General features: G+C 51.3%; 2 protein-coding genes across 6 annotated transcripts; one reads left to right on the top strand and one right to left on the bottom strand.

Annotated features, from left to right (window-relative positions):
* Positions 1-62: 62 nt before the first annotated feature.
* On the top strand, positions 63-12,540 carry gpsm2 (G protein signaling modulator 2). 3 transcript variants are annotated; one of them, XM_084708253.1, is made up of 16 exons: positions 63-296; positions 636-674; positions 2,432-2,790; positions 6,656-6,877; positions 7,212-7,347; positions 7,526-7,665; positions 8,049-8,172; positions 8,301-8,416; positions 8,746-8,901; positions 9,022-9,130; positions 9,220-9,349; positions 9,959-10,038; positions 10,215-10,403; positions 10,624-10,780; positions 11,091-11,287; positions 11,496-12,540. In XM_084708253.1, the coding sequence occupies exons 3-16, from the start codon at positions 2,726-2,728 to the stop codon at positions 11,655-11,657; spliced, it is 1,983 nt and encodes a 660-aa protein (XP_084564379.1). In that variant the 5' UTR covers positions 63-296; positions 636-674; positions 2,432-2,725; the 3' UTR covers positions 11,658-12,540. The 3 variants fall into 3 exon arrangements, with proteins under 3 accessions (XP_084564379.1, XP_084564381.1, XP_084564380.1); XM_084708255.1 differs by lacking the exon at positions 2,432-2,790 and having other exon boundaries at positions 64-296; XM_084708254.1 differs by lacking the exons at positions 63-296; positions 636-674; positions 2,432-2,790 and adding an exon at positions 4,914-6,345.
* A 155-nt stretch (positions 12,541-12,695) lies between these two features.
* wdr47a (WD repeat domain 47a) lies at positions 12,696-25,421 on the bottom strand. 3 transcript variants are annotated; one of them, XM_084708251.1, is made up of 17 exons: positions 25,123-25,421; positions 22,860-23,029; positions 21,037-21,120; positions 20,792-20,876; positions 20,299-20,430; positions 19,947-20,123; positions 19,224-19,726; positions 18,574-18,688; positions 18,294-18,478; positions 17,495-17,782; positions 17,251-17,320; positions 16,489-16,646; positions 16,198-16,367; positions 15,796-15,966; positions 15,535-15,666; positions 15,081-15,299; positions 12,696-14,748 (listed from the first exon to the last, which is right to left on the bottom strand). In XM_084708251.1, the coding sequence occupies exons 2-17, from the start codon at positions 23,015-23,017 to the stop codon at positions 14,606-14,608; spliced, it is 2,790 nt and encodes a 929-aa protein (XP_084564377.1). In that variant the 5' UTR covers positions 23,018-23,029; positions 25,123-25,421; the 3' UTR covers positions 12,696-14,605. The 3 variants fall into 3 exon arrangements, with proteins under 3 accessions (XP_084564377.1, XP_084564378.1, XP_084564376.1); XM_084708252.1 differs by lacking the exon at positions 25,123-25,421 and adding an exon at positions 24,276-24,677 and having other exon boundaries at positions 22,860-23,082; XM_084708250.1 differs by lacking the exon at positions 25,123-25,421 and adding an exon at positions 24,276-24,674.
* Between the last annotated feature and the right edge of the window lie 1,152 nt (positions 25,422-26,573).

Below are 26,573 nucleotides of genomic sequence, written 5' to 3'. Positions count from 1 at the left end.
ACGGTTAGTTGGGCGTGGCTATCTTTGAATGTACACGTCTGATTGGTCACTGGACGAACAACACAGTCCGCTGTCAAAAGGACATTTTCTCTCATCGAAGTTAGCAAAAAAGTTAAGACCGTCTCCCGTAAATGTTGCTTGATAAAGGCAGATCGGTAAAAAGTCGCTACATACATGTGCGTACTTATGGAAATAATACACGTCTAGCTCGCTATTTCGCCAACTAAAAGTAAAACGTTTACCGTCCGAAGAATCGAAGCGGAGTTGGATCCATTGTTCGAACTGGACCGTCTAACGTAAGTGGCCAGAAAACGTTAGCTGCTGCTGTTATTTGTATTCGTGTGTGAAATCAGTAGAATAAGCGATGATTCCGTGGAGTTGTGTTTGTCAATTTGATTTAAGTTAGGTAAAATATCACGTCATGTGTAGATAGTGCTGACTGTATTCAGTTGTCTAGTTAGCCAACTCTGTGGCTAGCTATCTGTTGATTACTCAGCCGTGACCATACTTACTGTAGATCACCCGATTAGTGTAAGAAAATGTGTTGGTTTCAGCTAGCTCAACAATAAACGCGAATGAGCTAATGACACACCCACTTTTTCTCTCTCCATCTCTCCCCCTCTTGCTCTTACCAGGATACTCAGAATCCCAGTTCCTGCACTGAAGAACTACAGGTGCAGATCCAAAACCTCTTTTTTTATTCCTGTGCATCAGTGGTGGTGCTTTGGTGTTTGTCTTGCTAATCAGATGTTGTAGTGTGTGTGTGTGTGGGAGGGGGGGGGGGGGGACATGAAGGGAAGAGAGTATCCTGGATCACCTCCAGACCCCTCCAGCCCAGCAGAGCAGATGAGGTCATGTTAAAAGGCCTCCTGGTTGTGATGATGGGAGCCAGCGCTCACCTCCTGTGCAGCTGTGTTTGAGAGGACTCTGCTATTGTTCGCATGGCTTTAATCAGCTTCTGACCACGACACATTGCTCGTCTTTTTAGAATCCGCAGATCAGGAACATGGACAGGGCTGCTTTGTGAGTCACACACACACACACACACACACACGTGTACTGTACATACACACCCTCTTGGCACGCAAAAGTGGAAAAGACACACACACGCCCTACACACACACACACACACACGCCCTACACACACACACACTGGATACTGAAAAAGGCCACACACACACACTGGCAGACGTTGATTGCAAATTCTAAACACATGAGGGCTGTGCGCCGTGTTGTAGACTTCCTCGTCTCCCGGGTGGATTAGAGGCTTCAGGTTCACCCAGCAGACACGACTCCAGGCAGACCTGAGGCAACAGCAACACCAAACTAGCTTCGTAAATAACAGCCATGCTAAAGGTTAATGGTTTCAGCCCCGGTTTTGGGCCGTGAATTAAGCCCAGTCAAAGACTGACTGTAAACCACCAGAAGTTTCATAAAAACATTTTTTACAAGCTTTTTACAAGCTGTGTCACAAAGGGCTGCGCAGAAGCCCCCAGATCAAAAGGACAAACTTTTCAGAGAGAGACATCGAAGAGGTGTAGTTCCAGTGTGTGATGGCTGGGTGGATGGTTGGAGGGCTGGATGGATGTGCTGTTCCTGGACTGCCCCGCTTGCACAGGGTCAAGTAGATTAGCTCTCTGCTTCATTAAGTGATGACTTGCAGGGCTCCTGTTAATCTTGCTGAATGTCACCCGTATCTGTTTGGCCAAGTCTTAGCCAATTTAGTCAATACAGCAACTTCAAATGACCCCTGGTGTGTGTCTAACTTTCTACCATGAACTCGCAGTATTCTGCTTGGTGTGGGGAGATGGGGGGGGGGGGCCTTATCCATTTTGCTTGCTTATCACCAGCTTTTTCCTTCATGGAATCTTCACACACACACACTTTCAACAGCTCTGCTTTCTGTCAGACGCGGGTGACAGTCTCTGCCACCCTGGCCCCATCCTGATTCTCCGTGTGGGTGAATCGGCCCCGTAAGCGCTGTGATTGGGCTTCCTCTGGTCGTTCTGGGTGCTGCTGGCTCCACCCAGCTTGAGCTGGTATACCGAGTCAGTGCTACCGACCAACTCTCTGGGTGGTGGTGACCACCTCTCTGGTGACCCTCTGTCGGTGGGGTTCCCTGTCCTCTGCACCTGCGCTCGTTCTGCTCTGTTTTTCACCAGGATGTTACCCTGCCTGTCCCTCTCACACCTCTCTCAGGTACAGCAGAGACAGGCTCGCTCGCCCCGTGGCAGGTAGAACACACGCTGACACGCCCGTGTTCCTGAGGATTACTGACTCATAGATTTGACAGCTTGCTTGTGGTCAAATCCATCCCCTCCCTCCCTCCCCCCTCTTGCCTGTGCACGCTGCTGCTTTGTGGTTGTGGTTGCCATGGCGTCGCGAACCCAGAAGGAGGCTTGACGAGCGGCCTCCTGTGTTCTCTCTACAGAAGGCTGCTGAGGACAGGGGGCGACACCAAACACGAATCAAATTCACCCTGGCAGACCGACACCACGGTCATCTCGCTCAAGCTCCGCCCGCCCGCCAGCCTTCCTCCTGGCCTGGTAGAACATCCAGATCTCACTGACCTCTGCTCACCCAGATACAGGAAGCTTTCCTGGGAGAGACTGAGTCTTCTGCCCTCGTGTTGTTTTTGATTTTTTGGGACTTTTGTTTTTGGATCCTCTTAACTGCTTTTTGGGGATTTTTCAAACTGGGATTGTTCCACCTATTATGAGCTTCAATGGACGGGGAAGGTTCCTTGGTTAGCATGCGAGATGAGGACCAGTCGGGTCATGTCCTCTACAGGTAGGAACGATCTTCCACACCCTGCTCCTCCTCACCTCCTCTGATCTGCACGCTGATCAATCCTGCCAATCCTCTGTCTGGGGCCTGAAAGGAGAATCTTTGTCCAGGCGTCCTAAATTCTTTCCCTTGTGTCGGCTGATTGATGCATTTGAACAAGATTTAAACTAAGTTTAAACTAAAGCATACTTTATTTTGAAGCGGAGCCGAGTGTTTGTAATCCTGTCTTCACAGGCAGCTGTGAATGATCATCTTATGTCCTGTAAGCCTGTGTCAGGCTGTGTCGGCACTGTGTCGGGATGAGATCACTGTTTCCATGTTGCTTAAGTGGAGCTCCTGAGAGTCCTTCATGTTGCTGCTTGAATGATGTCATTGAGACGAGAGCTGAATGGAGCCAGAGAGGATGCATGACCAGGGAGGAGAGGACCGCGCCTGGAGACCACAGCGGGTCACATGGCTCTCATGAACACAAGGGAAGGTTGTAGTCTCTGGTGTGTTCACTGCAGGTTCTACTGCAGGTTCCACTGCAGGGTTCTGTTTCTCCAGGGGCCCAGTGTGAAGCCATTCTCTGTTGTTGAGCGTTAGAACATGAGTGGTTCCTGCTCTTTACGGACAGTCAGTTTACCTGGCCAGAGTACAGAACTGTGGAGAACCAGAGAGAGGAGGGGAGATGGAGAGAGGAGATGGAGAACCAGAGAGAGGAGGGGAGATGGAGAACCAGAGAGATGAGAGGAGGTGAGGAGAGGAGAGGAGATGGAGAACCAGAGAGAGGAGGGGAGGTGAGGAGAGGAGAGGAGATGGAGAACCAGAGAGAGGAGGGGAGGTGAGGAGAGGAGATGAGATGAGATGGAGAACCAGAGAGAGGAGGTGAGGAGGGTAGGATGGCTCACCCAGGCCCTTCCAGAAGCTGCAGGCTGCAGTGTGTGTTGAGTGTTCAGGTGTGTGTGAGGCAGCTGGTGCTGTTGAGATGTCACTTCCTGTTCTCCCCACGCTGGCTTCCACACACACCAGGCTGTCTGCACCTGCACACCAGGGACACGGACGCTGCAGGTGGGACTGGGGACACTCAAACAAACACGTTCACAAAACACACACACCCTTGAACACACACACACACATAAACACACACACTCCAGCATTAATCAATATTGAACTGGCCCACTCTGAAACCTGAATGAGTCATGGGCACGGTGAGCTTTGTTAAAGCCTCGTCAGACAACACAGGCAGTGTGAATAGAGACACACCTGGCCAGGCTGTTCTGTCTGCCCCACCTGCCCTCCCCCGCGCCGCGCAGACAGGGTCAACGCTGTTTCTGCAGTGTTTACACTTTCTGCAGTGTTTCGACAGTGTTCTATCAGTGTTTTTTACTGCATTCCAACCCACATGCACCAAGTTTGAGTTCGTTTTCAAAATGGCCGCCTCTAGGTTGCGTAAGGGGGGGCGGTCACTCAGACGTGGGCTCTTGAAGCTGGCGGGTCTGTTATCACAGCTGGGCCCAACCTTCTGAAGGCCCACCCTGCTGAAGGCCCACCCCCCTAATCTTCTTGGACTGTCCACAGGAGGGAGGGAGGGAGGGAGGGAGGGAGGGAGGGAGGGAGGGAGGGAGGGAGGGAGGAGCAGATAAGCTGAACAGTGCTCACGTCGGCAGTTCCCCCAACACCCCAAGGTCAGAGCTTTCGCCACGGCAACAGTGTGGAACTATGGCTGACGATGGCGTTGGCCCTGGCGCTAGCCTCGCCTGTGCCTGACAGTGTCGTCATTGTGGAGACCCTCCCCTGTGGAGCGCGGGGGGGTGGAGAGGGTGGGGTGAGGGGATGACAGCGTGGCAGGAGGACCTGCTGGTGGAGGTGTTTGCTCCCAGGAAGCGTGCGTAGATGCTTCTCTGCTGTGGCTCCTGCTGCGGCTGCAGGAGACGACCGGCTCACAGGTAGGAGGAGGTGGAAGAGGAGGAGGAGGTGGTGGAGGTGGAGGAGGAGGTGGAGGAGGAGGAGGTGGAGGAGGAGGTGGTGGAGGATGGGTTAGGAGTTCTGGTGGAGGTCTGTAAACGGTAGACACCGTCAGCGGTGGTTACGTCTGGCTTGCGGCTCATGCCTGTCGGTGTGACCACAACACCTGTCACAGGGTCTCAGTGATGTAACAGGCTGGGCTGGACATGCTGGACGTGGGAAAGAGGTGACGCATCAGAGGGTTTGTTTAGCTTTGATGCTTCTGCCTTCAATTTCAAACTTTTCTTCCGACACAGAGTGATTTCTGTGTCTGGCTGTGAGGTTGTGGTTCTAGGGTAGTGGGCTGTGAGGTTGTGGTTCTAGATAAAGGGGTAGTGTGTTTCTGACTCAGCGCTGGAGCTAAACCTCACTGGGTGGGTGCTGGAAACCATCTGTTCTCTCCCAGTTCTGGGTTTTTCTTAGGCCAGCAGCAACAATTGAAGCCATGCGTGAATACAGCTAGCCTAATCCTAATCTGATTATCCAGACAGCCCTCATCGCTACTACTTCTCTGAACCTGTTAGGGTTCAAAACAGTCAACTCAGCAGTTAACACAATATTTTCCGTCACTGCCTGATTTTTTTCTGAAATGTGAAGGCTGTCCTTCATGTTGACAGGTTAGAACACTTGAGGGCAATCGACCTTAACTTTCAGTGGCCTGATTCACACCCCTGAACAGTTGCTGGCTAATGTTAATGAGTTATTGTCTAGTCTTGTCTTTGATCTCACATGCATGATTGTTCAGGGTAGTTCTGTGTTCTGTGGAGTGTTCAGGGTAGTTCTGTGTTCTGTGGAGTGTTCAGGTTAGTTCTGTGGAGTGTTCAGGTTAGTTCTGTGTTCAGGGTAGTTCTGTGGAGTGTTCAGGGTAGTTCTGTGTTCAGGGTAGTTCTGTGTGGAGTGTTCAGGGTAGTTCTGTGTTCAGGGTAGTTCTGTGTGGAGTGTTCAGGGTAGTTCTGTGTTCAGGGTAGTTCTGTGTTCAGGGTAGTTCTGTGTGGAGTGTTCAGGGTAGTTCTGTGTTCAGGGTAGTTCTGTGTGGAGTGTTCAGGGTAGTTCTGTGTTCAGGGTAGTTCTGTGTGGAGTGTTCAGGGTAGTTCTGTGATCTGTGGAGTGAGGCGGAGCCAAGCCGGCACAGAGGAAGTGAGGCGGACCATAACAAACAAGGCCTGATAAAACCAAGACTATTGTTCCCCAGAGGTGGAAGGAAGCAGCTAAACAACATTCCTTGTTGACAGACCGAGAGTAGGGAGAGAGAGAGAAAAGAAGGAGAGTTGGAGGGGAAAGTTAACAGGGAGAGAGAGAGAGAGACAGAGATGTTGGGTTTAGCAGTGGGTTCCCTGGGTTCTCCTCAGCTCTACATATAGAGCAGTTAGCAGGGCCAGTGTGGTTTGTGTCTCATGCTAATGCTAGCTAGCTGTTGTGGAACCAGTAAACCAACTGGATTATGGATAGGATTATGGGTTACTGAAGCCAGGGCTATCAACATACAACGCTGAATATAACTGAAAACCATGTTTGAATGAAGTTTGAAAAGAAGTGGACTTTGAGTTTTGAGGACTTGAACTTGAGACCCAGGTTAGACTTCTGTTCTGTTCTCTTCATTTCTTTATCTCATTCTGTTCGTCTCTCTCTCTCTGCGTCTGTCTCTTTCCCCCTCTTTCTCCCTCTCTTTCTGTCAGAAGCATGAGAAAGGGTAAGATGAATACTGAACAAGTTGAACAGTTGTAAGAACAAATTGTTGATGTGATCCTTGATAACAATGACTCCACTCAACTTGAAGTCTCGCAGACTGGTTTGCTAGGTCCAAGAACCTTGACCATAATGTAGTGGAAAAGGGTTACGAGTCCCTCCCTCCCCTCCCCTCCCCTCCCTCCTCTCCCTGCAGGATGGAGGCGTCCTGTCTGGAGCTGGCTCTGGAAGGGGAGCGGCTGTGTAAGGTGGGGGACTACCAGGCGGGCGTGTCCTTCTTCGAGGCGGCCATCCAGGTGGGCACGGAGGACCTGCAGGTGCTGAGCGCCATCTACAGCCAGCTGGGGAACGCATACTTCCACCTGCACAACTACACAAAGGCTCTGGAGTACCACCACCACGACCTGACCCTCACCAGGTACCAAACACACACACACACACACACACACACACACACACAGCCTGACCCTCACCAGGTACCAAACACACACACACACACAGCCTGACCCTGACCTGGTACCACACACACACACACACACACACACACAGCCCGACCCTGACCTGGTACCAGTCACACACACACAGCCTGACCCTCACCAGGTACCAAACACACACACACACACACAGCCTGACCCTGACCTGGTACCACACACACACACACACACACACACACACACAGCCTGACCCTGACCTGGTACCACACACACACACACACACACACAGCCTGAGTGAGTGTCCGTCTGCCCTCTCAGGACGATAGGAGATCTGCTGGGGGAGGCCAAGGCCAGCGGTAACCTTGGCAACACGCTGAAGGTGCTGGGGCGGTTTGAGGAGGCGGTGGTGTGCTGTCAGAGACACCTGGACATCGCCAGAGACCTGCATGACAAGGTAGGGGAGGAGCTACTACCGGGGGGAGGGGCTATGACAGGGGGGGAGAGAGGAGTACAGGGGGGGTAGAGGGAGAGATAATGAATGAAGGATGGATGGATGGAGGTACAGATAATCATTGGAATGATAAATAGAGGTTTCACCTCCCCCCCCCCCCCCCCCCCCCCCTCCCTCCCAGGTGGGACAGGCCCGGGCGCTGTATAACTATGGCAACGTGTTCCACGCCAAGGGGAAGAGTATCTGCTGGAGCGGGGCGGAGCCTGGAGACTTCCCTGATGACGTCATGACCGCCCTCAGGAATGCTGCCGAATACTACGAGTGAGAGACCCTCAGAGAGACAGAGAGAGAGACAGAGAGAGAGACAGAGAGAGCCTCAGACACAGAGAGACAGAGAGAGAGAGAGACAGAGAGAGACAGAGAGAGAGAGAGACAGAGAGAGCCTCAGACACAGAGAGACAGAGAGAGAGAGAGACAGAGAGAGCCTCAGACACAGAGAGAGAGAGAGACAGAGAGAGAGACAGAGAGAGAGAGAGAGAGAGAGACAGAGAGAGCCTCAGACACAGAGAGAGAGACCCACAGAGTGAGAGAGAGAGAGACCTTCGGAGAGATAGAGGGAGACAGAGTGTGTGTATAACCTGTCTGTGTGTGTGTGTGTTTATAACCTGTCTGTGTGTGTGTTTATAACCTGTCTGTGTCCGCAGGGCTAACCTGTCTATAGTGAAGGAGCTGGGAGACCGGGCCGCCCAGGGCAGAACCTACGGTAACCTGGGCAACACGCACTACCTGCTGGGAAACTTCCGGAAGGCAGTGGCCTCCCATGAACAGGTAGGATCCCTCGCCCGTCCCTGACCTCTGACCCTGAAACTGAGGCAAGACAAGTGAGCCTGTTACTGAAGGCCAGGGCTGCTGGCTGTACTCTCTAGATAATGAACCGTGCGTGTGTGTCCTCCCAGCGCCTCCTGATCGCTAAGGAGTTTGGCGATCGCTCGGCAGAGAGGAGGGCCTACTGTAACCTTGGCAACGCCTACATCTTCCTGGGAGAGTTTGAGGTGGCGGCGGAGCACTACAAGTGAGTCCAGACCAGCCGTGTGGGGGGGGGGGGGGGGGGGCGGTGGGGGGGGGGGGGGGGGCGGTGTGGGGGGGGGGGGCGAGGGCGGTGTGTGTTGCCAGAATGCCGGAGGAAACAAAATTGAATGGACAATAAAGTTTTCTTATCTTTCAAAAAGAGCTCGGACACAATTGTGAGAGAGCCCGTCGCTCAGAGTGTTTAAACCAGACACCATACACAAGTCCTCCCTTTGTTAGACTCTCTAGAGAAGGGTGCGATGTGACAGGATCCTAACGTGGTTGAGTTGTGGTTGTGTTGTGCTCCTAACGTGGTTGACCTGCGTTCCCCAGGAGGACCCTGCAGTTGGCCAGGCAGCTTCAGGACCGTGCTGTGGAGGCCCAGGCCTGCTACAGCTTGGGGAACACCTACACTCTGCTGCAGGACTACGAGAGAGCCATCGACTACCACCTCAAACACCTCATCATAGCCCAGGACCTGAACGACAGGTACACACACACACACACCCTGCTGCAGGACTACGAGAGAGCCACAGACAAACACCTCATCATAGCCCAGGACTTCAGTGTGTTTGTGTGTGTGCGTGTGTGTGTGTGTGCGTGCTGCAGGATTGGGGAAGGCCGTGCGTGCTGGAGTCTGGGGAACGCCCACACTGCCCTGGGGAACCACGACCAGGCCATGCACTTTGCTGAGAAACATCTGGAGATCTCCAGAGAAGTACGATGTCCACTCCATATACAGCACTGGCCTGCACCCCTGGGTGGAGCAAAGCGTAACGTGCATGGTGTGCATGGGGTGTGTTTCAGACCGGAGACCGCAGTGGGGAGCTCACTGCTAGGATGAACGTGTCCGATCTTCAGATGGTCCTGGGGCTGAGCTACAGCACCAACAACTCCAACCTGTCTGAGAACAAGGAGATAGATTACAACATGCATGGTACGCACACACACACCATACACACACGCACACACACATGCATGGTACGCACACACATACCATACATGCACGCACTCTCTATATTTTATCTCCTGGTTTTTCTGTTTCCATTTCTTTAGCTCTCTCTTTCATGGTCTCTCTCTTTCATGGTCTCTCTCTTTCATGGTCTCTCTCTTTCATGGTCTCTCTCTTTCTTTCATGGTTTCTCTTTCATAGTCTCTCTCTTTCATGGTCTGTCTCTCTTTCATGTTCTCTCTCTTTCATGTTCTCTCTCTTTCATGTTCTCTCTCTTTCATGTTCTCTCTCTTTTATGGTCTCTCTCTTTCATGGTCTCTCTCTTTCATGTTCTCTCTCTTTCATAGTCTCTCTCTTTCATGGTCTGTCTCTCTTTCATGTTCTCTCTCTTTCATGGTCTCTCTCTTTCATGGTCTCTCTCTTTCATGGTCTCTCTCTTTCATGTTCTCTCTCTTTCATGGTCTCTCTCTTTCATGGTCTCTCTCTCTTTTGTGATCTCCCACACTGTGTCTTATTTGACAGTGGTCTAGTCAGGACGGTTGTGTACTTAAAGCTGCGTGTGTGTGTGTGTGTGTGTGTGTGTGTGTGGCGCAGGAGCTCGGCCCAGGATGGGCAGGAGACACAGCATGGAGAACCTGGAACTGATGAAGCTCACCCCTGACAACAAGATCAATGTAAGACCTGATAAACTACAATACCCAGAATACCCAACAAGGTTAGACGTTAGACCCCATAAACTACAATAGATCCTTCCTCATATTCACTCATACTGTGGATGGTTGTGTGTGTGTGCGTGCGTGTGTGTGTGTGTGCGTGTGTGTGTGTGCGTGTGTGTGTGTGCGCCACACAGGGTCAGAAGTGGACCAGTGACACCCTGACCAAGCAGCCCAAGCCCTCGCTGGGGAAGAGCTCGTCCAAGCTGTTCTTCGTGAGCCGACTGCGGGGGAAGAAGCACAAGGAGGGGGCGTCCAGCAAGGTGCTGCAGGACACGTCCAACACCCAGGAGGCCAGTCTGCAGCCCACACAGGGCCCACGCAAGGTACCCTGCAGCCCACACAGGGGGAGAGGGGGCAGAGAGACAGGGGGGGACAGAGGGAGGTGGAGATGGAGAGAGAGAGAGGGGAGATGGTGGAGGAGGAGGAACACAGAAGAGAGGAGAGAGATGGAAGAGGAGAAGTGGAGGATCTGTTTGTCATGTGTCTTGATCTTATTCTTGTATTCCGTGTGCATGTGTGTGTGTGCATGTGTGTGTGCTCCAGCGTTCCAGTCCTGACCTCCTGGGAGACGAAGGCTTCTTCGACCTGCTCAGTCGTTTCCAGAGCAACCGCATGGACGACCAGCGCTGCTCCGTCCAGGATAAGAGCCGCCTGTCACTTGTCTCTGAGCCGGACACGCCCCCTCCCGCCATCAGGAAGTGTTAGTACACTCATACACACTCATACACCACACACACACTAACACACATGTACACTAATACACTAACCCCATTCTTCATCACCAAAATTATACCTGCATTTACTTTTCTACTTCCCCTTCCTCCCCTCCTCCCCTCTTTTTCTTCCCTCCTCTCTCTTCCCCCCTCTCCCTTTCTTCCCTCCTCTCTCTCCTCCCCCCTCTCCCTTTCTTCCCTCCCTCTCTCTTCCCCCCTCTCCCTTTCTTCCCTCCCTCTCTCTCCTCCCCCCTCTCCCTTTCTTCCCTCCTCTCTCTCCTCCCCCCTCCCCTCCAGCTGTATCAGAGTCAGCGGCGGTCTCTAGCCTTGGCTCCGCCCCCCAGGCTCGGCGGTTAGAGGCGGCCGGGGGCGCGGGGGGCAGTCTGCCTGGCCTTCGGCTCACCCAGCAGTGCAGCCAGGCGGTCCTGAACCACCTCATGGCCAGCGACTCCGAGCCTGACGACGACTTCTTCGACATGCTCGTCAAGTGCCAGGTGCGTTACCACGGTTACGGCTTCACCTGTGTTGGTGTCAATTAGAGGTAGGTAGTCAGGGGTCAGAGTTGGAGGCAGAAGTAGTTAGTCAGTTAGAGGCCGAGGGAGACTACAGCATGGGCAGAGGCGAGGGTATTGATTGATCCCAGAAGAAACTACTTATTGTTTAATGTCATGTTTTTCTACCCTCCCATATCCCCCTCCCCAGGGCTCCCGTCTGGACGACCAGCGCTGCGCCCCCCCTCCCCCTCCTGCCCGCGGCCCCACAGTCCCAGACGAGGACTTCTTCAGCCTCATCATGCGCTCACAGGCCAAGCGCATGGACGAGCAGCGCGTCACCCTGCCCTCTTCCAGGGCCAGTGCCGACTGAACTCTGCCCAGGGATGGGGCTTCCCAGGCGGGCACGAGGAGCGGGAAGGGGGGGGGGTCTCTCTGGAGGAAACTGTCTTGGAGGGAAGGAGTGTCTCTCCTCTCCAGTGGCTCCAGTGGAGACTCCACAAGCGGTCTCTGGGGTTTATAATGGACTTTGATGTAGCTAATGGACCCACAAAAAGCACTGCCAGACTGTAGTCAAGGAAACCTCATAGGAACATTCCAGAACACCACTGGAAGGTTCTGGAACTGCACAGGAGCACTCTGGAACCCGCAAGGGTGCTAATGAAAGGAACTTGCGGTTCCTCCGTGAGCATTCGGTGGATTGAGAACGTTCTAGCCTGCTAGAACTCTTTAAGATGCACACACACATGTAGCCTAGTTTCAGGGAACACCATTTGTTTTTTAAATGTTTTTATTCTTGTTTTTAAATAATTATGTACTCCGTATAATTTCACTATCACTACCCCCTACCAACCCAAATGTATCCTTAGATACCAGACTGCAGTAGGGTTGGTGTTTATCTGAGTTGTAGTGATTCAGGTTGTGGTTGATGGTCAGGTGTGCTGTGGTTCACCTGGTCAGGTTTGGGGAAACATATATGCTCTTACTAACCAGGGGTTAGACACAACACAGGTACAGCATCTCCATGGATTCATGATCCTTTTTTTTTTTTTTTTGTCAGCTGTGTATATGTTTGTCAGGTGTTAGATGTGGGAGTCCAGGGGTTGGGGCGGGAGTTCGTAATTTGGGTAAAAGAATAATACAGAAATTGTATGAATTCGTCCATGTACAGTTCTGTTATGTTGTGGTTTATCTACAGTTTTGTTGTTTTCAAAATGAGACTAGAGGAATAAAACCTCATCTATTTAGTACAGAAAGGCCTGGTTTGGTCGTTTGTGTGTAGTATTGCGCATACTATTGAGGCTAATGCCGAACTCAAGTGATTGGTTTCAAATGTGGCTCAGGCCATTTTCTGCCCCTTTCTCCCGCAAACTCTAATCTGGAAAAACGTCCAAAAAATAACACGTACACCTGAAGTTAAAGTATTTTATTTCAATACCACTGCGGCATCCACTCCTCAACAAGCTCTATATTCATTAACGATAAGTCACTTTTTAAAACGAGGTTTAGAAAAGCAAAATACAGGAGCCATTATAATATATATTAACAGAAACCCATTGACTGTACATACGTTAAAAATGAGCGATAAAATAAATACATCCATGTACGTTTTGGCCTTTTTAGTTAAAAAATGTAACATCTGTACAGACGTAACATTACAAAGCATTAAAAACTCAAGCTTGTCTGGCAAAACGAAACCAAGAAAGTCAACGTAAAACATGAAAAAGAAATGCTAAAACACAAACTATCCCAAATTATAATATATATAACACTATATAACAATAAATTAATAACAATATTCTGAAACAACGCCGTGCTTGTCTATAGTGCGTTAGGGAGACGCCCCGTTAGTAAGGCCAAACACTGCCATCTACTGTACGGAAAAATAAACCTGTGAAGTTGCATTGAACTGCTAAATAAAAACCTCAACGGTGAATACTAAAAGTATAACAGAACATAACGGTGCCCAAAATAAAGACCTTTTATTTTTGAATAATTCCCTACTGTCTGTCGTAGATTGCAAGCCTTAGCATGACGCCATTACAGCTGCCCTAGCAAAACACTGATTTTACATTTTTAAATGAAACTCACTAGCAAATGTACACTTTGAGTAGTATTTACACTGCAGGGGTCCAGCGATGCACAGTAACATCGAAATATGAAGCACCCACCAGACAGGTAGGTAGTAGCTAACTGATCAGTTCACTATTACATCTGGGTCCCAACAATATTAGTTCACATCCTTATCTGTGCTTGACTGATCGTGTCTGGCAGAACCAACGGGCGGGACAGGAAACTCCTAAACTCCAGGAGGAAACAGGAAGTGTTTCAGATGCTAAGTGACCCATATAGCTGTCTGGAATTAACACACCTTGCTTAAGCAGAGTGGGGAATGTAGATCATATCTATTTAAGTTAAATTCCGGAACGTGATGAACACTCCGAAAGAAGATTCCAGAACACGATGAACCGAGCGGGTTGACACAGACCAGAGATCTGGTAAAAAATGGAGACAGTCTATAAACTGTGGTCACTTCCTGTTTAGCAGGATCGCTCAACCTTTGACCTCCAGAGTGGAGAAAATAGGTGTGTTCGACTTCATGCAGCGCCGGCGGCGCCGACAGCCGGCTGCCTTGAATCTGAGAATGCCATTGGCTGCTTCAAGTCAGCCGGGCTGCAGGCGGCTGCAGGCGACACCGGCGCTGCATGAAGTCGAACACACCTAATGTGATGAACTCAAGGCACCATCATGAACTGTATACTGTGCTGAGGGCTGAGGGTCTGGACTAGTGCTGTTAAAAACACAGGACAAGGATCAAACAGCAGTACAGCAGCTAGGTTGCATATGCAGTCATCTCCATAGTGACAACACTGGGCTTCAGTCTGTGGGGTGAAGGAGATGGAGCGATGACATCATTCAGTTAAAGGAGAGGACTGACAGCAGAGAATGAAGGGCGATCGACGATGATATGTCAAAGACAAGTTGGAGGACTTGATGGGATGTTCAGAGTGTCTGGTCAGCACAATGGGGATGTGTGTCAGTCTGGGTCTGTGTGTGTGTGTGTGTGCGGGCCTGTCTGTAAGGGGTTGTTTGTGCATGAGTTTGTGTTAGGAGCTGTGTGTCCGCATGTTAGAGGTTGTGTGTGTGTTAGGGGCTGTGTGTGTGTGTGTGTGTGTGTGTTAGGGTCTGTGTGTGTGTTAGGGGCTGTGTGTGTGTTAGGGGCTGTGTGTGTGTGTGTTAGGGTCTGTGTGTGTGTTAGGGGCTGTGTGTGTGTGTGTTTTAGGGTCTGTGTGTGTGTGTGTTAGGGTCTGTGTGTGTGTGTCAGGGGTTGTGTGTCCAGAGTGTGACGGTGCGGTCTGCGGAGGAGGACAGGAAGGACAGGTCATGTGGGTGCCACCGACACTGGATCACCTTGTCACCGTGCTCCCCCACCACGGTCACAGGAAGCTGCTTAGTCAGGTCTCCTGCACACACACACACACACACACAAACACACACACACTGGTTAGAAAACTAGCATATAAACTGCACACACCAGACGTGTGTGTGTATATATCAAGCTATCTATCTGGAATAGCTGACCTGTATACATCTACAGTCTAGTCTGGTATACATCTACAGTCTAGTCTGGTATACATCTACAGTCTAGTCTGGTATACATCTACAGTCTAGTCTGGTATACATCTACAGTCTAGTCTAGTATACATCTACAGTCTAGTCTGGTATACATCTACAGTCTAGTCTGGTATACATCTACAGTCTAGTCTAGTATACATCTCTACGTGCAGGGGCTTACCCTGGAGGTTGGTCACCATGACCTTGGTGTCGTAGGAACCGGTGAGTAGGTAACGAGCCCCGGGGGAGAATCGAACCGAGCGCACGTCGCTGGTGTGGGGGCGGTACGTCTGGACCATGCGCCCCCCTCTGATGTCATACAGCATGCAGCCACTGTCCTCCTGCCCTGTCGCTAAGAGACGACCACTGGGGTCCACCGCTACCGAGGCAACCGGGCTGCCTGGAGACGGAGGGAGGGAGGGGGGGGGGAGGGAGGGGGGGGGGGAGGGAGGGAGGGAGGGAGGGTGGAAAAGAAGGAGAGATGGATTAGAGATATACAGACAGAACTAGTTTGTTAATGAAAAGTGTCCATGAATCTAGTGAGTACACATCCATACCTTCTACTCCTAGTAGTATCCTGTGCTAGTATACAGTATGTAGTTGTTACCTGGTAACAGGTGCTCTGCAGTGCGTACCTGAGCCATGGAAGGCAGTCCCCACCACCCGCACACAGCTTGGCACACGCAGGTCCCAGAAACGAACCGTCTTATCCTGAGAGCCCGACGCTATCATCCAGCCCCCCCAGGTGTACAGAGACAGGATGTGACCTGGGGAAGAGGAAGCACACCATGAAGCGTCAACATGAGCACCTCATGCAGTCCACACACACACTCATCAGGTAATAGAAAGAAGAGGGAGCTAGTGAATGTGTGTGTGTGTGTGTGTGAGCAGCCCACCTGTGTGTCCGCTGAGGGCGTGCAGCCCCTGGCCTCTCTGACAGTCCGTGGTGTAGATGTTGCAGTCCCCCGCCCCCGCACTCACCAGGATGGCCCCCCCGCTCTCGGGCCCCTCCAGGAAGGCCAGGTCCCTGACCGTGCCATCGTGCATGCTGAACTCTAGATCTGGACCTGGGGGCAGGGGAGGGAGGAGAAGGAGGGTTAGAGGGAGGGGAAGAGAGAGAGAAGGGGAGAGAGAGAAGGAGAGAGAAAGAGAGAGAGCGGGAGAGAAAAAAGGAGGGAGAGAGAGAGACAGAAGGAGAGAAACAAATAGGAAAGGAGAATGATGGAGGCGAGAAGAAGATGTAGATATGTAAAAGGTATAGAGTGAAGATGTGCAGTGTGTGTGTGTGAGGGGCGTACCGGTGGCGTTGCAGGTGTCGGCGCTGAAGGGCAGGACCTTGACATACTTGTCGTTGGAGCCGGTGGCCAGCAGCTGGCCACAGTGGCTCCAGGCCACGCAGTAGATGGAGCCTTTGTGGTGCTTGTTCCTCTTGAAACACACCTCCGGAGACTTGGTCATCCCTGAACCACTGGGGGAGGAGGGGAGGGGGGGGGGAGAGATTTAAGATAGAGAGAGAGTGTCCAGGGTGTGTGTGTGTGTGTGTGTGTACCTGGTGTCCAGTGTGTGTGTGTGTGTGTGTGTGTGTGTACCTGGTGTCCAGAGTTTCAGGGTAGGCACACACTCGTAGTGTTTTGGAGTTGGAGCCCACGGCGTACAGCCCCCCTGAGGGGTGGAAGGCCACGGCCCGCACTGCCTGGGTGTCCTCCAGGTTGTTCACACACACAAACAGGGCCTTGGGCTGCTCCCCCTGACACACACACACACACACACACACACACACGGACAGAGTCAGGGTCAGATAGCTGAGCGGTTAGGGAATCGGGTTATTCATCAGAAGGTTGTCGGTTCGATTCCTGGTCGTGGAAATAGACGTTGTGTCCTTGGGCAAGGCACTTCACCCTACTTGCCTCGTGGGGAATGTCCCTGTACTTACTGTAAGTCGCTCTGGATAAGAGCGTCTGCTAAATGACTACATGGAAATGGACAGCACACACACACACACACTTAATACACACACAGACAGCACACACACACACACACTTAATACACACACAGACAGCACACACACACAGATTTAGCATAATTAACGGTACAATTTGGTGTGATCTGAACTCTCCATATTCTGTGCCAGCAGAATGTCGTATGACATGTCAGTATTACTCAGTCTACAGTGTAATCTCCTGGATTACACCTCACACTTCATCAGAGCGCATAATCTGGGAATCCCACGTGACATCACAGCTCCCTCAGGATTCATCCCCAAACAGAGCGAAGACTGACGGCTCTCATCTGAAACACCCTCGACTAGCAGGGGACAGGCTGCTAGTGTGTGTGTGTGTGTGTGTCCTCACCTCTTTACTCCGAGTTAAGGAGCCTGGAGAGTCTGGTAGTCCTCTCTGGCCAGCCTTGTCTTTCTGTCCGCTGTCAACACACACACACACACACAAATCAGTCCTTATTCACGCTACATCCATTGCTTCAAAATCTTAATTCACATCAGAAAATGAACTAATTTAAGATTCTCCCTCCCCCCCCCTGGCCACCTGCTCTACCCCCCCCCCCCCCCCCCCCATCCCCCCTCTCTCTCCCCCTCACCTCTGGGATATGATGGGAGACTCGTCTGGGAGGGTCACCCCCCGCCCCCCCGGTCTGTGTTGCTGCGGGGTGCTGCTGCTCCCCCCTCCCCCGCCCCCTCCCCCGCCCCCTCCCCCGCCCCCTCCCCCGCCCCCTCCCCCGCCCCCTCCCCCGCCCCCTCCCCCGCCCTGCTCCGGGGCGAGGCTGGAGGGCTCCAGGGAGTCTCCGTTGCACTGCTGGCTTAGAGACGCCACCTCCTCCCCCAGACTCTCCATGCCCACGTTCAGCTCCTCCAGCTTCTGGATGGACCTGACACACACACACACACAGGTTAATACACACAGGGTTACCCAGGGAGGAGCTGCGGACACTAATGAGGTGATTCGAATGGAACTGTGCCCTCTGGATAACAGGGGGGAGAGGGGGAGGGGGAGAGAGGTAGCAGAGGGTGTGGTGGGGCTGTGGAGGGGAGGGGTGATGTAGTGTGACGTATGAGAGAGAGAGAGAGAGAGAGAGAGAGAGAGAGAGAGTCCCAGCAGTCACAGATGGTACAGCATGCCCCAGGTGGGCTGGGGTGAGGGGGGGCAGGGTTGGGGATCTGAATGTGTGTGATGGGGGGGAAGGGCTCTAAAGGGGTCTGGGTTCTGGACTGGGGGGGGACCCCTTACTGTCAGCCCCCCTCTCTCAGCCCCCCTCTCTCCTCCAGTGTCTCCAGGCTGGTCCCTCAGCTAGCTACTGCTCTGCTGGGACACACACACACACACACACACACACACTCTTGCTGCTCAGACGATAGTGTGAGAGTGTGTGTGTCCCGTACTTGTTGAGGAACTTCTCAGTGAGGCTGTGCTGCATGTCGGGGGCCCCGGGGACCCCCTGCTGGACCCCCCCCTCCAGCAGCATCTGCTGGTACAGCTCTCTCTGCTGCTGCTTGGTCTCCAGGTGCTGCTGCACACGCAGACGCTGCCGGTAGAACTCCTCGAACCGCTCGGTCGAGTCTCGCAGCTGGGGGACACACACACACACACACACACACACTCTATGGATATGTGTGTGTGTGTGTATATGTATATGCGTGTGTATGTACGTGTGTGTGTTACCTCATTACTGTCCCCAGGACCAGGTGCGGGGGCGTCCTCTCCTGGGGCGGAGTCAGGCCGCAGGTTCTGAGGTCCTGACCCCATCATCTTATCTACCGGGGTTTCTGTCCTGGAGCTGCACACACAAACACACACACACACACACATTAAAGATCTGTCCCTCTCTCTCCCTCTCTCCATCCCCACCTCCCCTCCCCTCCCCTCCCCTCCCCTCCCCTCCCCTCCCCTCCCCTCCCCTCCCCTCCCCTCCCCTCCCCTCCCCTCCCCTCCCCTCCCCTCCCCTCCCCTCCCCTCCCCTCCCCTCCCCTCCCCTCCCTCCCTCCCCTCCTCTCCTCCCCTCCCTACCTCCCTCCCCACCTCCTCTCCCCACCTCCCTCCCTCCCCACCTCCCTCCCTCCCTCCCCACCTCCTCTCCCCTCCCTCCCCACCCCTCCCTCCCTCCCCACCTCCTCTCCCCTCCCTCCCCACCTCCTCTCCCCACCTCCCTCCATCCCTCCCCACCTCCTCTCCCCTCCCTCCCCACCTCCCCACCCCTCCCTCCCCACCTCCCCACCTCCTCTCCCCTCCCTCCCTCCCTCCCCACCTCCCCACCCCTCCCTCCCTCCCCAGCTCCTCTCCCCTCCCTCCCCAGATGGTCCCCTCCTCCTCACCTGTCAGGAGACTCCTCAAAGATGGAGCTCTCCATCACCAGGCTCCTGCTCAGGTTCTGCCCCCCCGCCCCGGGGTACTGGAAGTTAGCAAAGGACTGGGACATGGGGGAGGCGGCCCCCCTGCCACCGGCCGCGTCCCCCCCCGGCCCCCTCTTCTCCGGGCCCGTGAGGCCGCAGGAGAGGCCGTCCAGCGCGGGGTTGAGGGAGCGGGACATGTAGGTGTCTGCAGACTGGGGCCGGCGCAGGGGCGAGGACGGGTAGGGGGACAGCTTGCTGATGAGGGGGGTCAGGAGGTCAGAGTAGCCGGCCTTCAGGGGCTTGGCCAGCCGGTCCACGTGGATGTTGAGCTGCTTCTGCTCAAAGGCGCAGGAGAACACGCCGGAAGACAGGTTCTGCATCCAGGACAGCAGGGACAGGTCCAGGTCGTCACAGCCGTTCCCACACAGCATGTCCACCCCCAGGAGAACCTCGCCCTCCGTGATCTCCTCGCCCGTCGCCTTGCTCTGAGGGAGGGAGGGGGGAACTGTTAGCACCTCAGTAGGTTTATTCCTTCATCTTTCCATCTTTTATCTGTCTATTCGTCCATCCCTTTTTTAATCTGTAATCCATCCATCCTGTTGTGAACTTTTTAACATGTCAGTTTCACATATTCTGACACACACCGAGATCCCCAGAAGGTAATCATCAGTGCACTACCCCTGACCCCTAAACCCGTGACCCCACCTGGCAGAACTCCACGCAGCACTCGTACAGCACGCCCTTCAGCATGAGCTGGAACAGCCGGTTGCTGCTGGCCCTGAAGCCCGCCTCACTCAGCTTCCTGTCGGCCGGGATGAACTCTGCCACCATGGAGCACGCCTCCTCGAAGCACTGCACCCTGGCCGTGCTCGGGTTCCAGTCCTGGAACACAGTCACACTTAGAACCCTGGAGCACTGTCACACTTAGAACCCTGGAGCACAGTCACACTTAGAACCCTGGAACACTGTCACACTTAGAACCATGGAGCACTGTGTGTGTGTGTGTGTGTGTATGTGTGTGAGAGAGAGAGAGAGAGAGAGAGAGAGAGAGACGTGCCTTGAACTCGGCGTGGTTGGTGAGGCGGGGCAGGGTAAGGAGCAGACACAGCTTGCTGTAGTCGTCTTTACAGGGACAGAACTCCTCCAGAGCATGAAGACACTTCACTGCCTCTTGCATGGTGAACTCCAGCTGGGGAGAGAGACCATTCAGAATCAGAACTTCACTGATTCAAGTCATACATACTCATTTACTTTTTTTAAATCAACAATGATAATACAAGACTCAGACAGAAAGATGGACACTTCAGTAATCCTGAACCCCTCTGAGGCTAAACTCGGGATCTATTTTTAACATCGATACAGAACCCTCCCTGTTGACGTGTCATCTTGCTCTCCAAGACAACCCTTCTAAATGTCAACATGACAAGACTTCCTGTTTAGCGTCCAATCAGATGAAGGATTTAGGAGTCAGACATGAGAAGGACACAATCTGAGGGCAACAGGCACAGCTGGTCAGGGAAACCATGACGTGCACACACACAAACACTTACATGCTGAGGCTCATCCTCTGCAGACATGGCGTTGTTCACACAGAGCGCTTCCAGAAACTTCTGCTTCAGAACGATGTAGCGAAACCTACAAACACAACGAACAATAACTACAACAGCCAAGAACAATAACTACAACAGCCAAGAACAATAACTACAACAGCCAAGAACAATAACTGCAACAGCCCAACAGAATAACCCCAAACCATAGTACCAGGTCCCCCCTCCCCGTGTACAGAACCACACACCTTTTCCCGTCAAACTTGTCCAAGCACTCCAGGGGCTGGATGAACTGCAGCACCTCATCCCACTGGCCGTCCAACACCAGCTGTCTGTCCACACACACACACACACACACTCACCAGGGGTCCCAGCACACTGGGTTATCAACACACACACACACACACACTCACCAAAGGCTCCAATACACTGGGTTATCAACACACACACACACACACCAAAGGCTCCAATACACTGGGTTATCAACACACACACACACACACCAAAGGCTCCAATACACTGGGTTATCAACACACACACACACACACACTCACCAAAGGCTCCAATACACTGGGTTATCAACACACACACACACACACACACACCAAAGGCTCCAATACACTGGGTTATCAACACACACACACACACACACACTCACCAGGGGTCCCAGCACACTGGGTTATCAACACACACACACACACACACCAAAGGCTCCAATACACTGGGTTATCAACACACACACACACACACACACACACTCACCAAAGGCTCCAATACACTGGGTTATCAACACACACACACACACACACACACACCAAAGGCTCCAATACACTGGGTTATCAACACACACACACACACACTCACCAAAGGCTCCAATACACTGGGTTATCAACACACACACACACACACACTCACCAAAGGCTCCAATACACTGGGTTATCAACACACACACACACACACACCAAAGGCTCCAATACACTGGGTTATCAACACACACACACACACACACTCACCAAAGGCTCCAATACACTGGGTTATCAACACACACACACACACTCACTCACCAAAGGCTCCAATACACTGGGTTATCAACACACACACACACACTCACTCACCAAAGGCTCCAATACACTGGGTTATCAACACACACACACACACTCACTCACCAAAGGCTCCAATACACTGGGTTATCAACACACACACACACACACACTCACCAAAGGCTCCAATACACTGGGTTATCAACACACACACACACACTCACCAAAGGCTCCAATACACTGGGTTATCAAAGGAGATATGCAGGTACACGTGCACACACAAACACTCCACACACACACTTAACAGTGCAACAGAACAAGCAGAGGCCTCAGTCTGAAGGGTTAGTGAGGCCCCCTGCTAATTGTTGACGGTCTTTGTTAGCGGTTCTCCAGAGGAGGGCAGACAGGCCCAGGAGATGAATAGGCCCTGTGTTAACAAAAGGACCTGTCCCACAATGCAGTTCAGACCACAGCTTCATCTGAATACTAAAGTAGTCTTGGTACAACACAGACAGATGGCCAGGGAGGCCCTGCCTTACCTTCATAACATGCAAGAAAAACATGTGTGTCTCTTTCATCAGGGAGTACGTTTGATGAAGAGTGTCCCCCCCCCCCCCTAACCCTACCTGAGGAAGAGCATGTCGTCAGAGTACAGGCCAGGCCAGCCTAACCCTACCTGAGGAAGAGCATGTCGTCAGAGTACAGGCCAGGCCAGGCCAGCCTAACCCTACCTGAGGAAGAGCATGTCGTCAGAGTACAGGCCAGGCCAGCCTAACCCTACCTGAGGAAGAGCATGTCGTCAGAGTACAGGCCAGGCCAGCCTAACCCTACCTGAGGAGGAGCATGTCGTCAGAGTACAGGCCAGGCCAGCCTAACCCTACCTGAGGAAGAGCATGTCGTCAGAGTACAGGCCAGGCCAGCCTAACCCTACCTGAGGAAGAGCATGTCGTCAGAGTACAGGCCAGGCCAGCCTAACCCTACCTGAGGAAGAGCATGTCGTCAGAGTACAGGCCAGGCCAGCCTAACCCTACCTGAGGAAGAGCATGTCGTCAGAGTACAGGCCGTTGATGACTCCACTCTCCTTCTCCAGCGCCAGCATGCTGATGTGCAGCTTCCTGGAGTTCAGGAAGTCCAGGATCACCTTGATGATCTCCACCTCCTTCACGTTGATGATCTCCTCCGCTGTCATGGCGACGATGGGCTGCAAGCCAAGGATTCAAGACAGGTGTCTTAGCAACCTGAGGGCCTGGAGAGCTGTGTTTAAACCAAGATAAACCCTCAAACAACATTAACAAACTGTCAGTCATGTTTTTTTCCTGAGTGACTTATATGGAAATAAGATACGACTACATTTCAATGTGTCGCTAACAATGTTTTAAGTGTGTTTTTACTTTCAGCTGTCGTTTTAGTAATGTTTTATTTGTATTTTTTTTAAGCCCAGTTCATCATATTGCCGTCAGGTTTGTTTTGATGTCTCTCTCTCTCTGTGTGTAGGCTACTGCATGCTGTTCAATGAACTGTTCATAAAGAGTGGTCACACTAAAGTCCAATCCTGACAATCTGGTATGGCCCTGCATGGAATATAGATCTATTAATCCTATTAACAAACTTTACTTTCACTGGGTACAGAACCTTTTTGTCTGGGTGTTAAATCCCTCTCTAAACAAGCCATACAGAGCACCTAACTCCAGATGCAGACGTAATGCCCTGAGAGAGATCTTATTCTCCTCTCATTATTCCTGGGCTGTAGGCTACAAGATAATTAACAATCTACATTCAGGGACGGTACAATGTCTGCAGTTTATAGATAATCAAATTACATAAAACGGTGCTTTCAATTATGTAATAATGACAGTCAATCAGAAGAATCAGATGGTCGACATGGGTTTCTGGTTTACCATAACGTTACGAGGCGAGCTCTTTATAATTCATTCATGCATCCACACCGGAGACAATGACAGGATATCGAACGGATCGGCATCTTTAGTTTATCAGCGTGTAATCTATCTATGAGATACCTCTGAGCAAATATTGTAGCTCGGTAGCTGTACTGTGTCTGGGTGGGGTTCAGATACAACACGCAGCTAGCTGCTAACAAGACAGCTAATAAACAGAAGCTTCGAGTATCCACAACATAAGAGGATTAGCCACTAGCTGGCTAGTTAGATAACGGGCAAATAGGGTACATTTGCAAGCGAGATTATGCACATCTTTCAAAAATTCGAGTACTAGATAACATAGCGACTAGCGTGATGAAGTCTGTCTCGTCTAGGCACCAACCCAAATAGTCATGACAGATTGAACACAGGGAATTGGCTTTCAGGCCAGGCATTGGAGACATGCATCATCCGCTAGCTGGCTAGCGGGCGGGGTGGGTTGGAGCCCCAGAAAGGGTTCCCTTTCCACGCAATTGCTTGCTGTTACAAACGAACGAAAACATTACTCACCTGTCTAAAAATGCATGAGCTGAATATAAGCTGCTCAAATATGCCTCTGTGATGTTGACAGACGCTGTCACGACGTTGCCGTTGGGCTTTGTCCACTATTCTCCACCTTGCTTGTCTTGTCGCGGCTTGCTCGATCTTTCCGCTGCTACCCAGCCCCTGGTTGTCAAGCAAGCGGACTGTCTCGTTCTACCAATCACAGCTGATATGTCAGTTTTGCCCCAGGGCAAAGTAAAAGGCCGCGGTCAACTACTTTAAAACCACCCTTCTCATAGCTCCTCTCTCTTTTTTGTTGTTGTAGAATTCTCAAGTTTGATCTAAATCGTAACAGGATTAGGAATTTCAACAATTTTACCTGATGCATCTTTCCAGCAATATTTTTCCTGCCTAGGCCTACCTCAATCACCCTATTTTCGCCCATTTTTCTTCAAGAAAGTAAATTAGATAGTCCTCTATTTTCGTCTTAACTTTATTAGATAGGCCGAGCTACTTCAATCAATCCTGCCTGAGGATTGAAACTGTGTAGGGGGCTACTAATTAAAAAATATATTTGTATTTCCCCTAGCGTTGTTTTGGGTTAATTTAATTTATATTGATACATGTATGCTCTTAATTTTTAGTTTTATTTTATTTTATTTACTCTGTGTTTCTTGTCTATTCAATAGTATTTGACATTGTTGAAATTGCTAGGCTAATAAAAAAAAGAAAGAAAAAAAACACCACCTTGTGTCCGTGAAAGGGAATGCCATGAATGTTAAAAATACAGTGTGCCACAAGTTGTTTTTTGTGTGATGCTGATTTACAACAATTGAATGACATTTAGTAGACACTCTTATCCAGAGCGACTTACAGTAAGTAGGCTACAGGGCCATTCCCCCCGAGGTAAGTAGGGTGAAGTGCCTTGCCCAAGGACACAACGTCATTTGGCACGGCCAGGAATTGATCTGGCAACCTTCAGATTACTTGCCCGATTCCCTCACCGTTCAGCCACCTGACTCCCGTCTGAATTACCAAATAATAACACGGCCGCAACGAACCCAGGCCTATTCGTTGTCTTGGTCTCACAACGCAATCTGATGTGCCTCTCTCGCATGAAATAGAAAGAATGGAATCTAATCAGACGCGCACGAATGCCGAATGTTTAAAATTAAATAAGACTGTTTTCAAAACACTGGTCCGCGAGCTGAGAGTGAATTGCTCAAATCATGGTAAGATTCTGTTTCCATTAAATAGTGATGGGGTTTTAAAGTTCCAGCTAAAGCCACACTTTCGCACTGTTTCTGTTATTCAGGAGTCAAAATACCGGAGTAAACCCGATATGAAAAAGATGAAATGGACAGTTGATGACTGCGAACTTGCCTGCAGAGAGACATACAGGCCCAGCTGCAAGACCAAAGTTCAGACAATTGTAAGTGTTGACAGAAAAAGTTATGACAATAGACATATAGACCTAACGGTCTGCTTGCTACACTAGGCTATAAAGATGATGTAGGCCTAACCTCAATGTTGACGAAACGGCAATGAAAAAATGCTTTTTTTAGCACATATGTCCTGAACCAGAATATAAGACTGAGGGCTGGACCATGAGGAAGCCATCGCCAGAGAAAGTAAATTATCCGTTTTAACATCCAAGGCCACAGGCAAAATTGACGTGTATAAAAAACTTGTAAGCTTATAAGTAACATAACATTGTGAAACTAGTGTCAAGTGTCAACTTCTGTCTCAGTACCACACATCCAGACCCAAGGCGGAGATGACCGCGGTTGTCCCCATCCACCTGACACAATCTGGGTCCAGCGACTCATCAGACGGAGACGATGATAATGGCGCTGGTGAAGATGTCAAGAAAGCTCAAAGCAAATGGCGTAGAGAGAGAGAGTCTGGCAGCGAGGAGCAGGGGGGTAATGTCGGTATCAATATCAGTACCGTCCAGGATGAGTTTCTAAATCGGATTCACAATCTTCGGAATAACCTGATGGGCATGAAGGTGACGCCTGTTTCAGTGAGTGTGAACACGTAATTGGAAGCACAAAACCGTCAACAGGATCACATTTGTATTTTATTACAGGATTACCCATACCCGGGGCTCTTACAATAGTTTTCTGTATAAACATGTAACTAAATATAGGGTAATTTAGGCCTTTATAACCTGTTGATGTTCTACAGTCGTTCATGATGACATCATTGGCCTGCACTTTCACACAGTCACAGGCAGAATCTTACTCGATCGTTTGTAACGGATGAGTAGTCTATGGTTGGTTTGTTGATGAGACGGTTTAATGTGTGTTGTTAAAGAATGAA

Source organism: Hypomesus nipponensis, chromosome 10 (genome assembly GCF_054491055.1).
Source record: "Hypomesus nipponensis isolate SF chromosome 10, ASM5449105v1, whole genome shotgun sequence".
NCBI classification, from domain to species: Eukaryota; Metazoa; Chordata; class Actinopteri; order Osmeriformes; family Osmeridae; genus Hypomesus; species Hypomesus nipponensis.
This window is presented reverse-complemented; position numbering and strand designations above follow the sequence as displayed.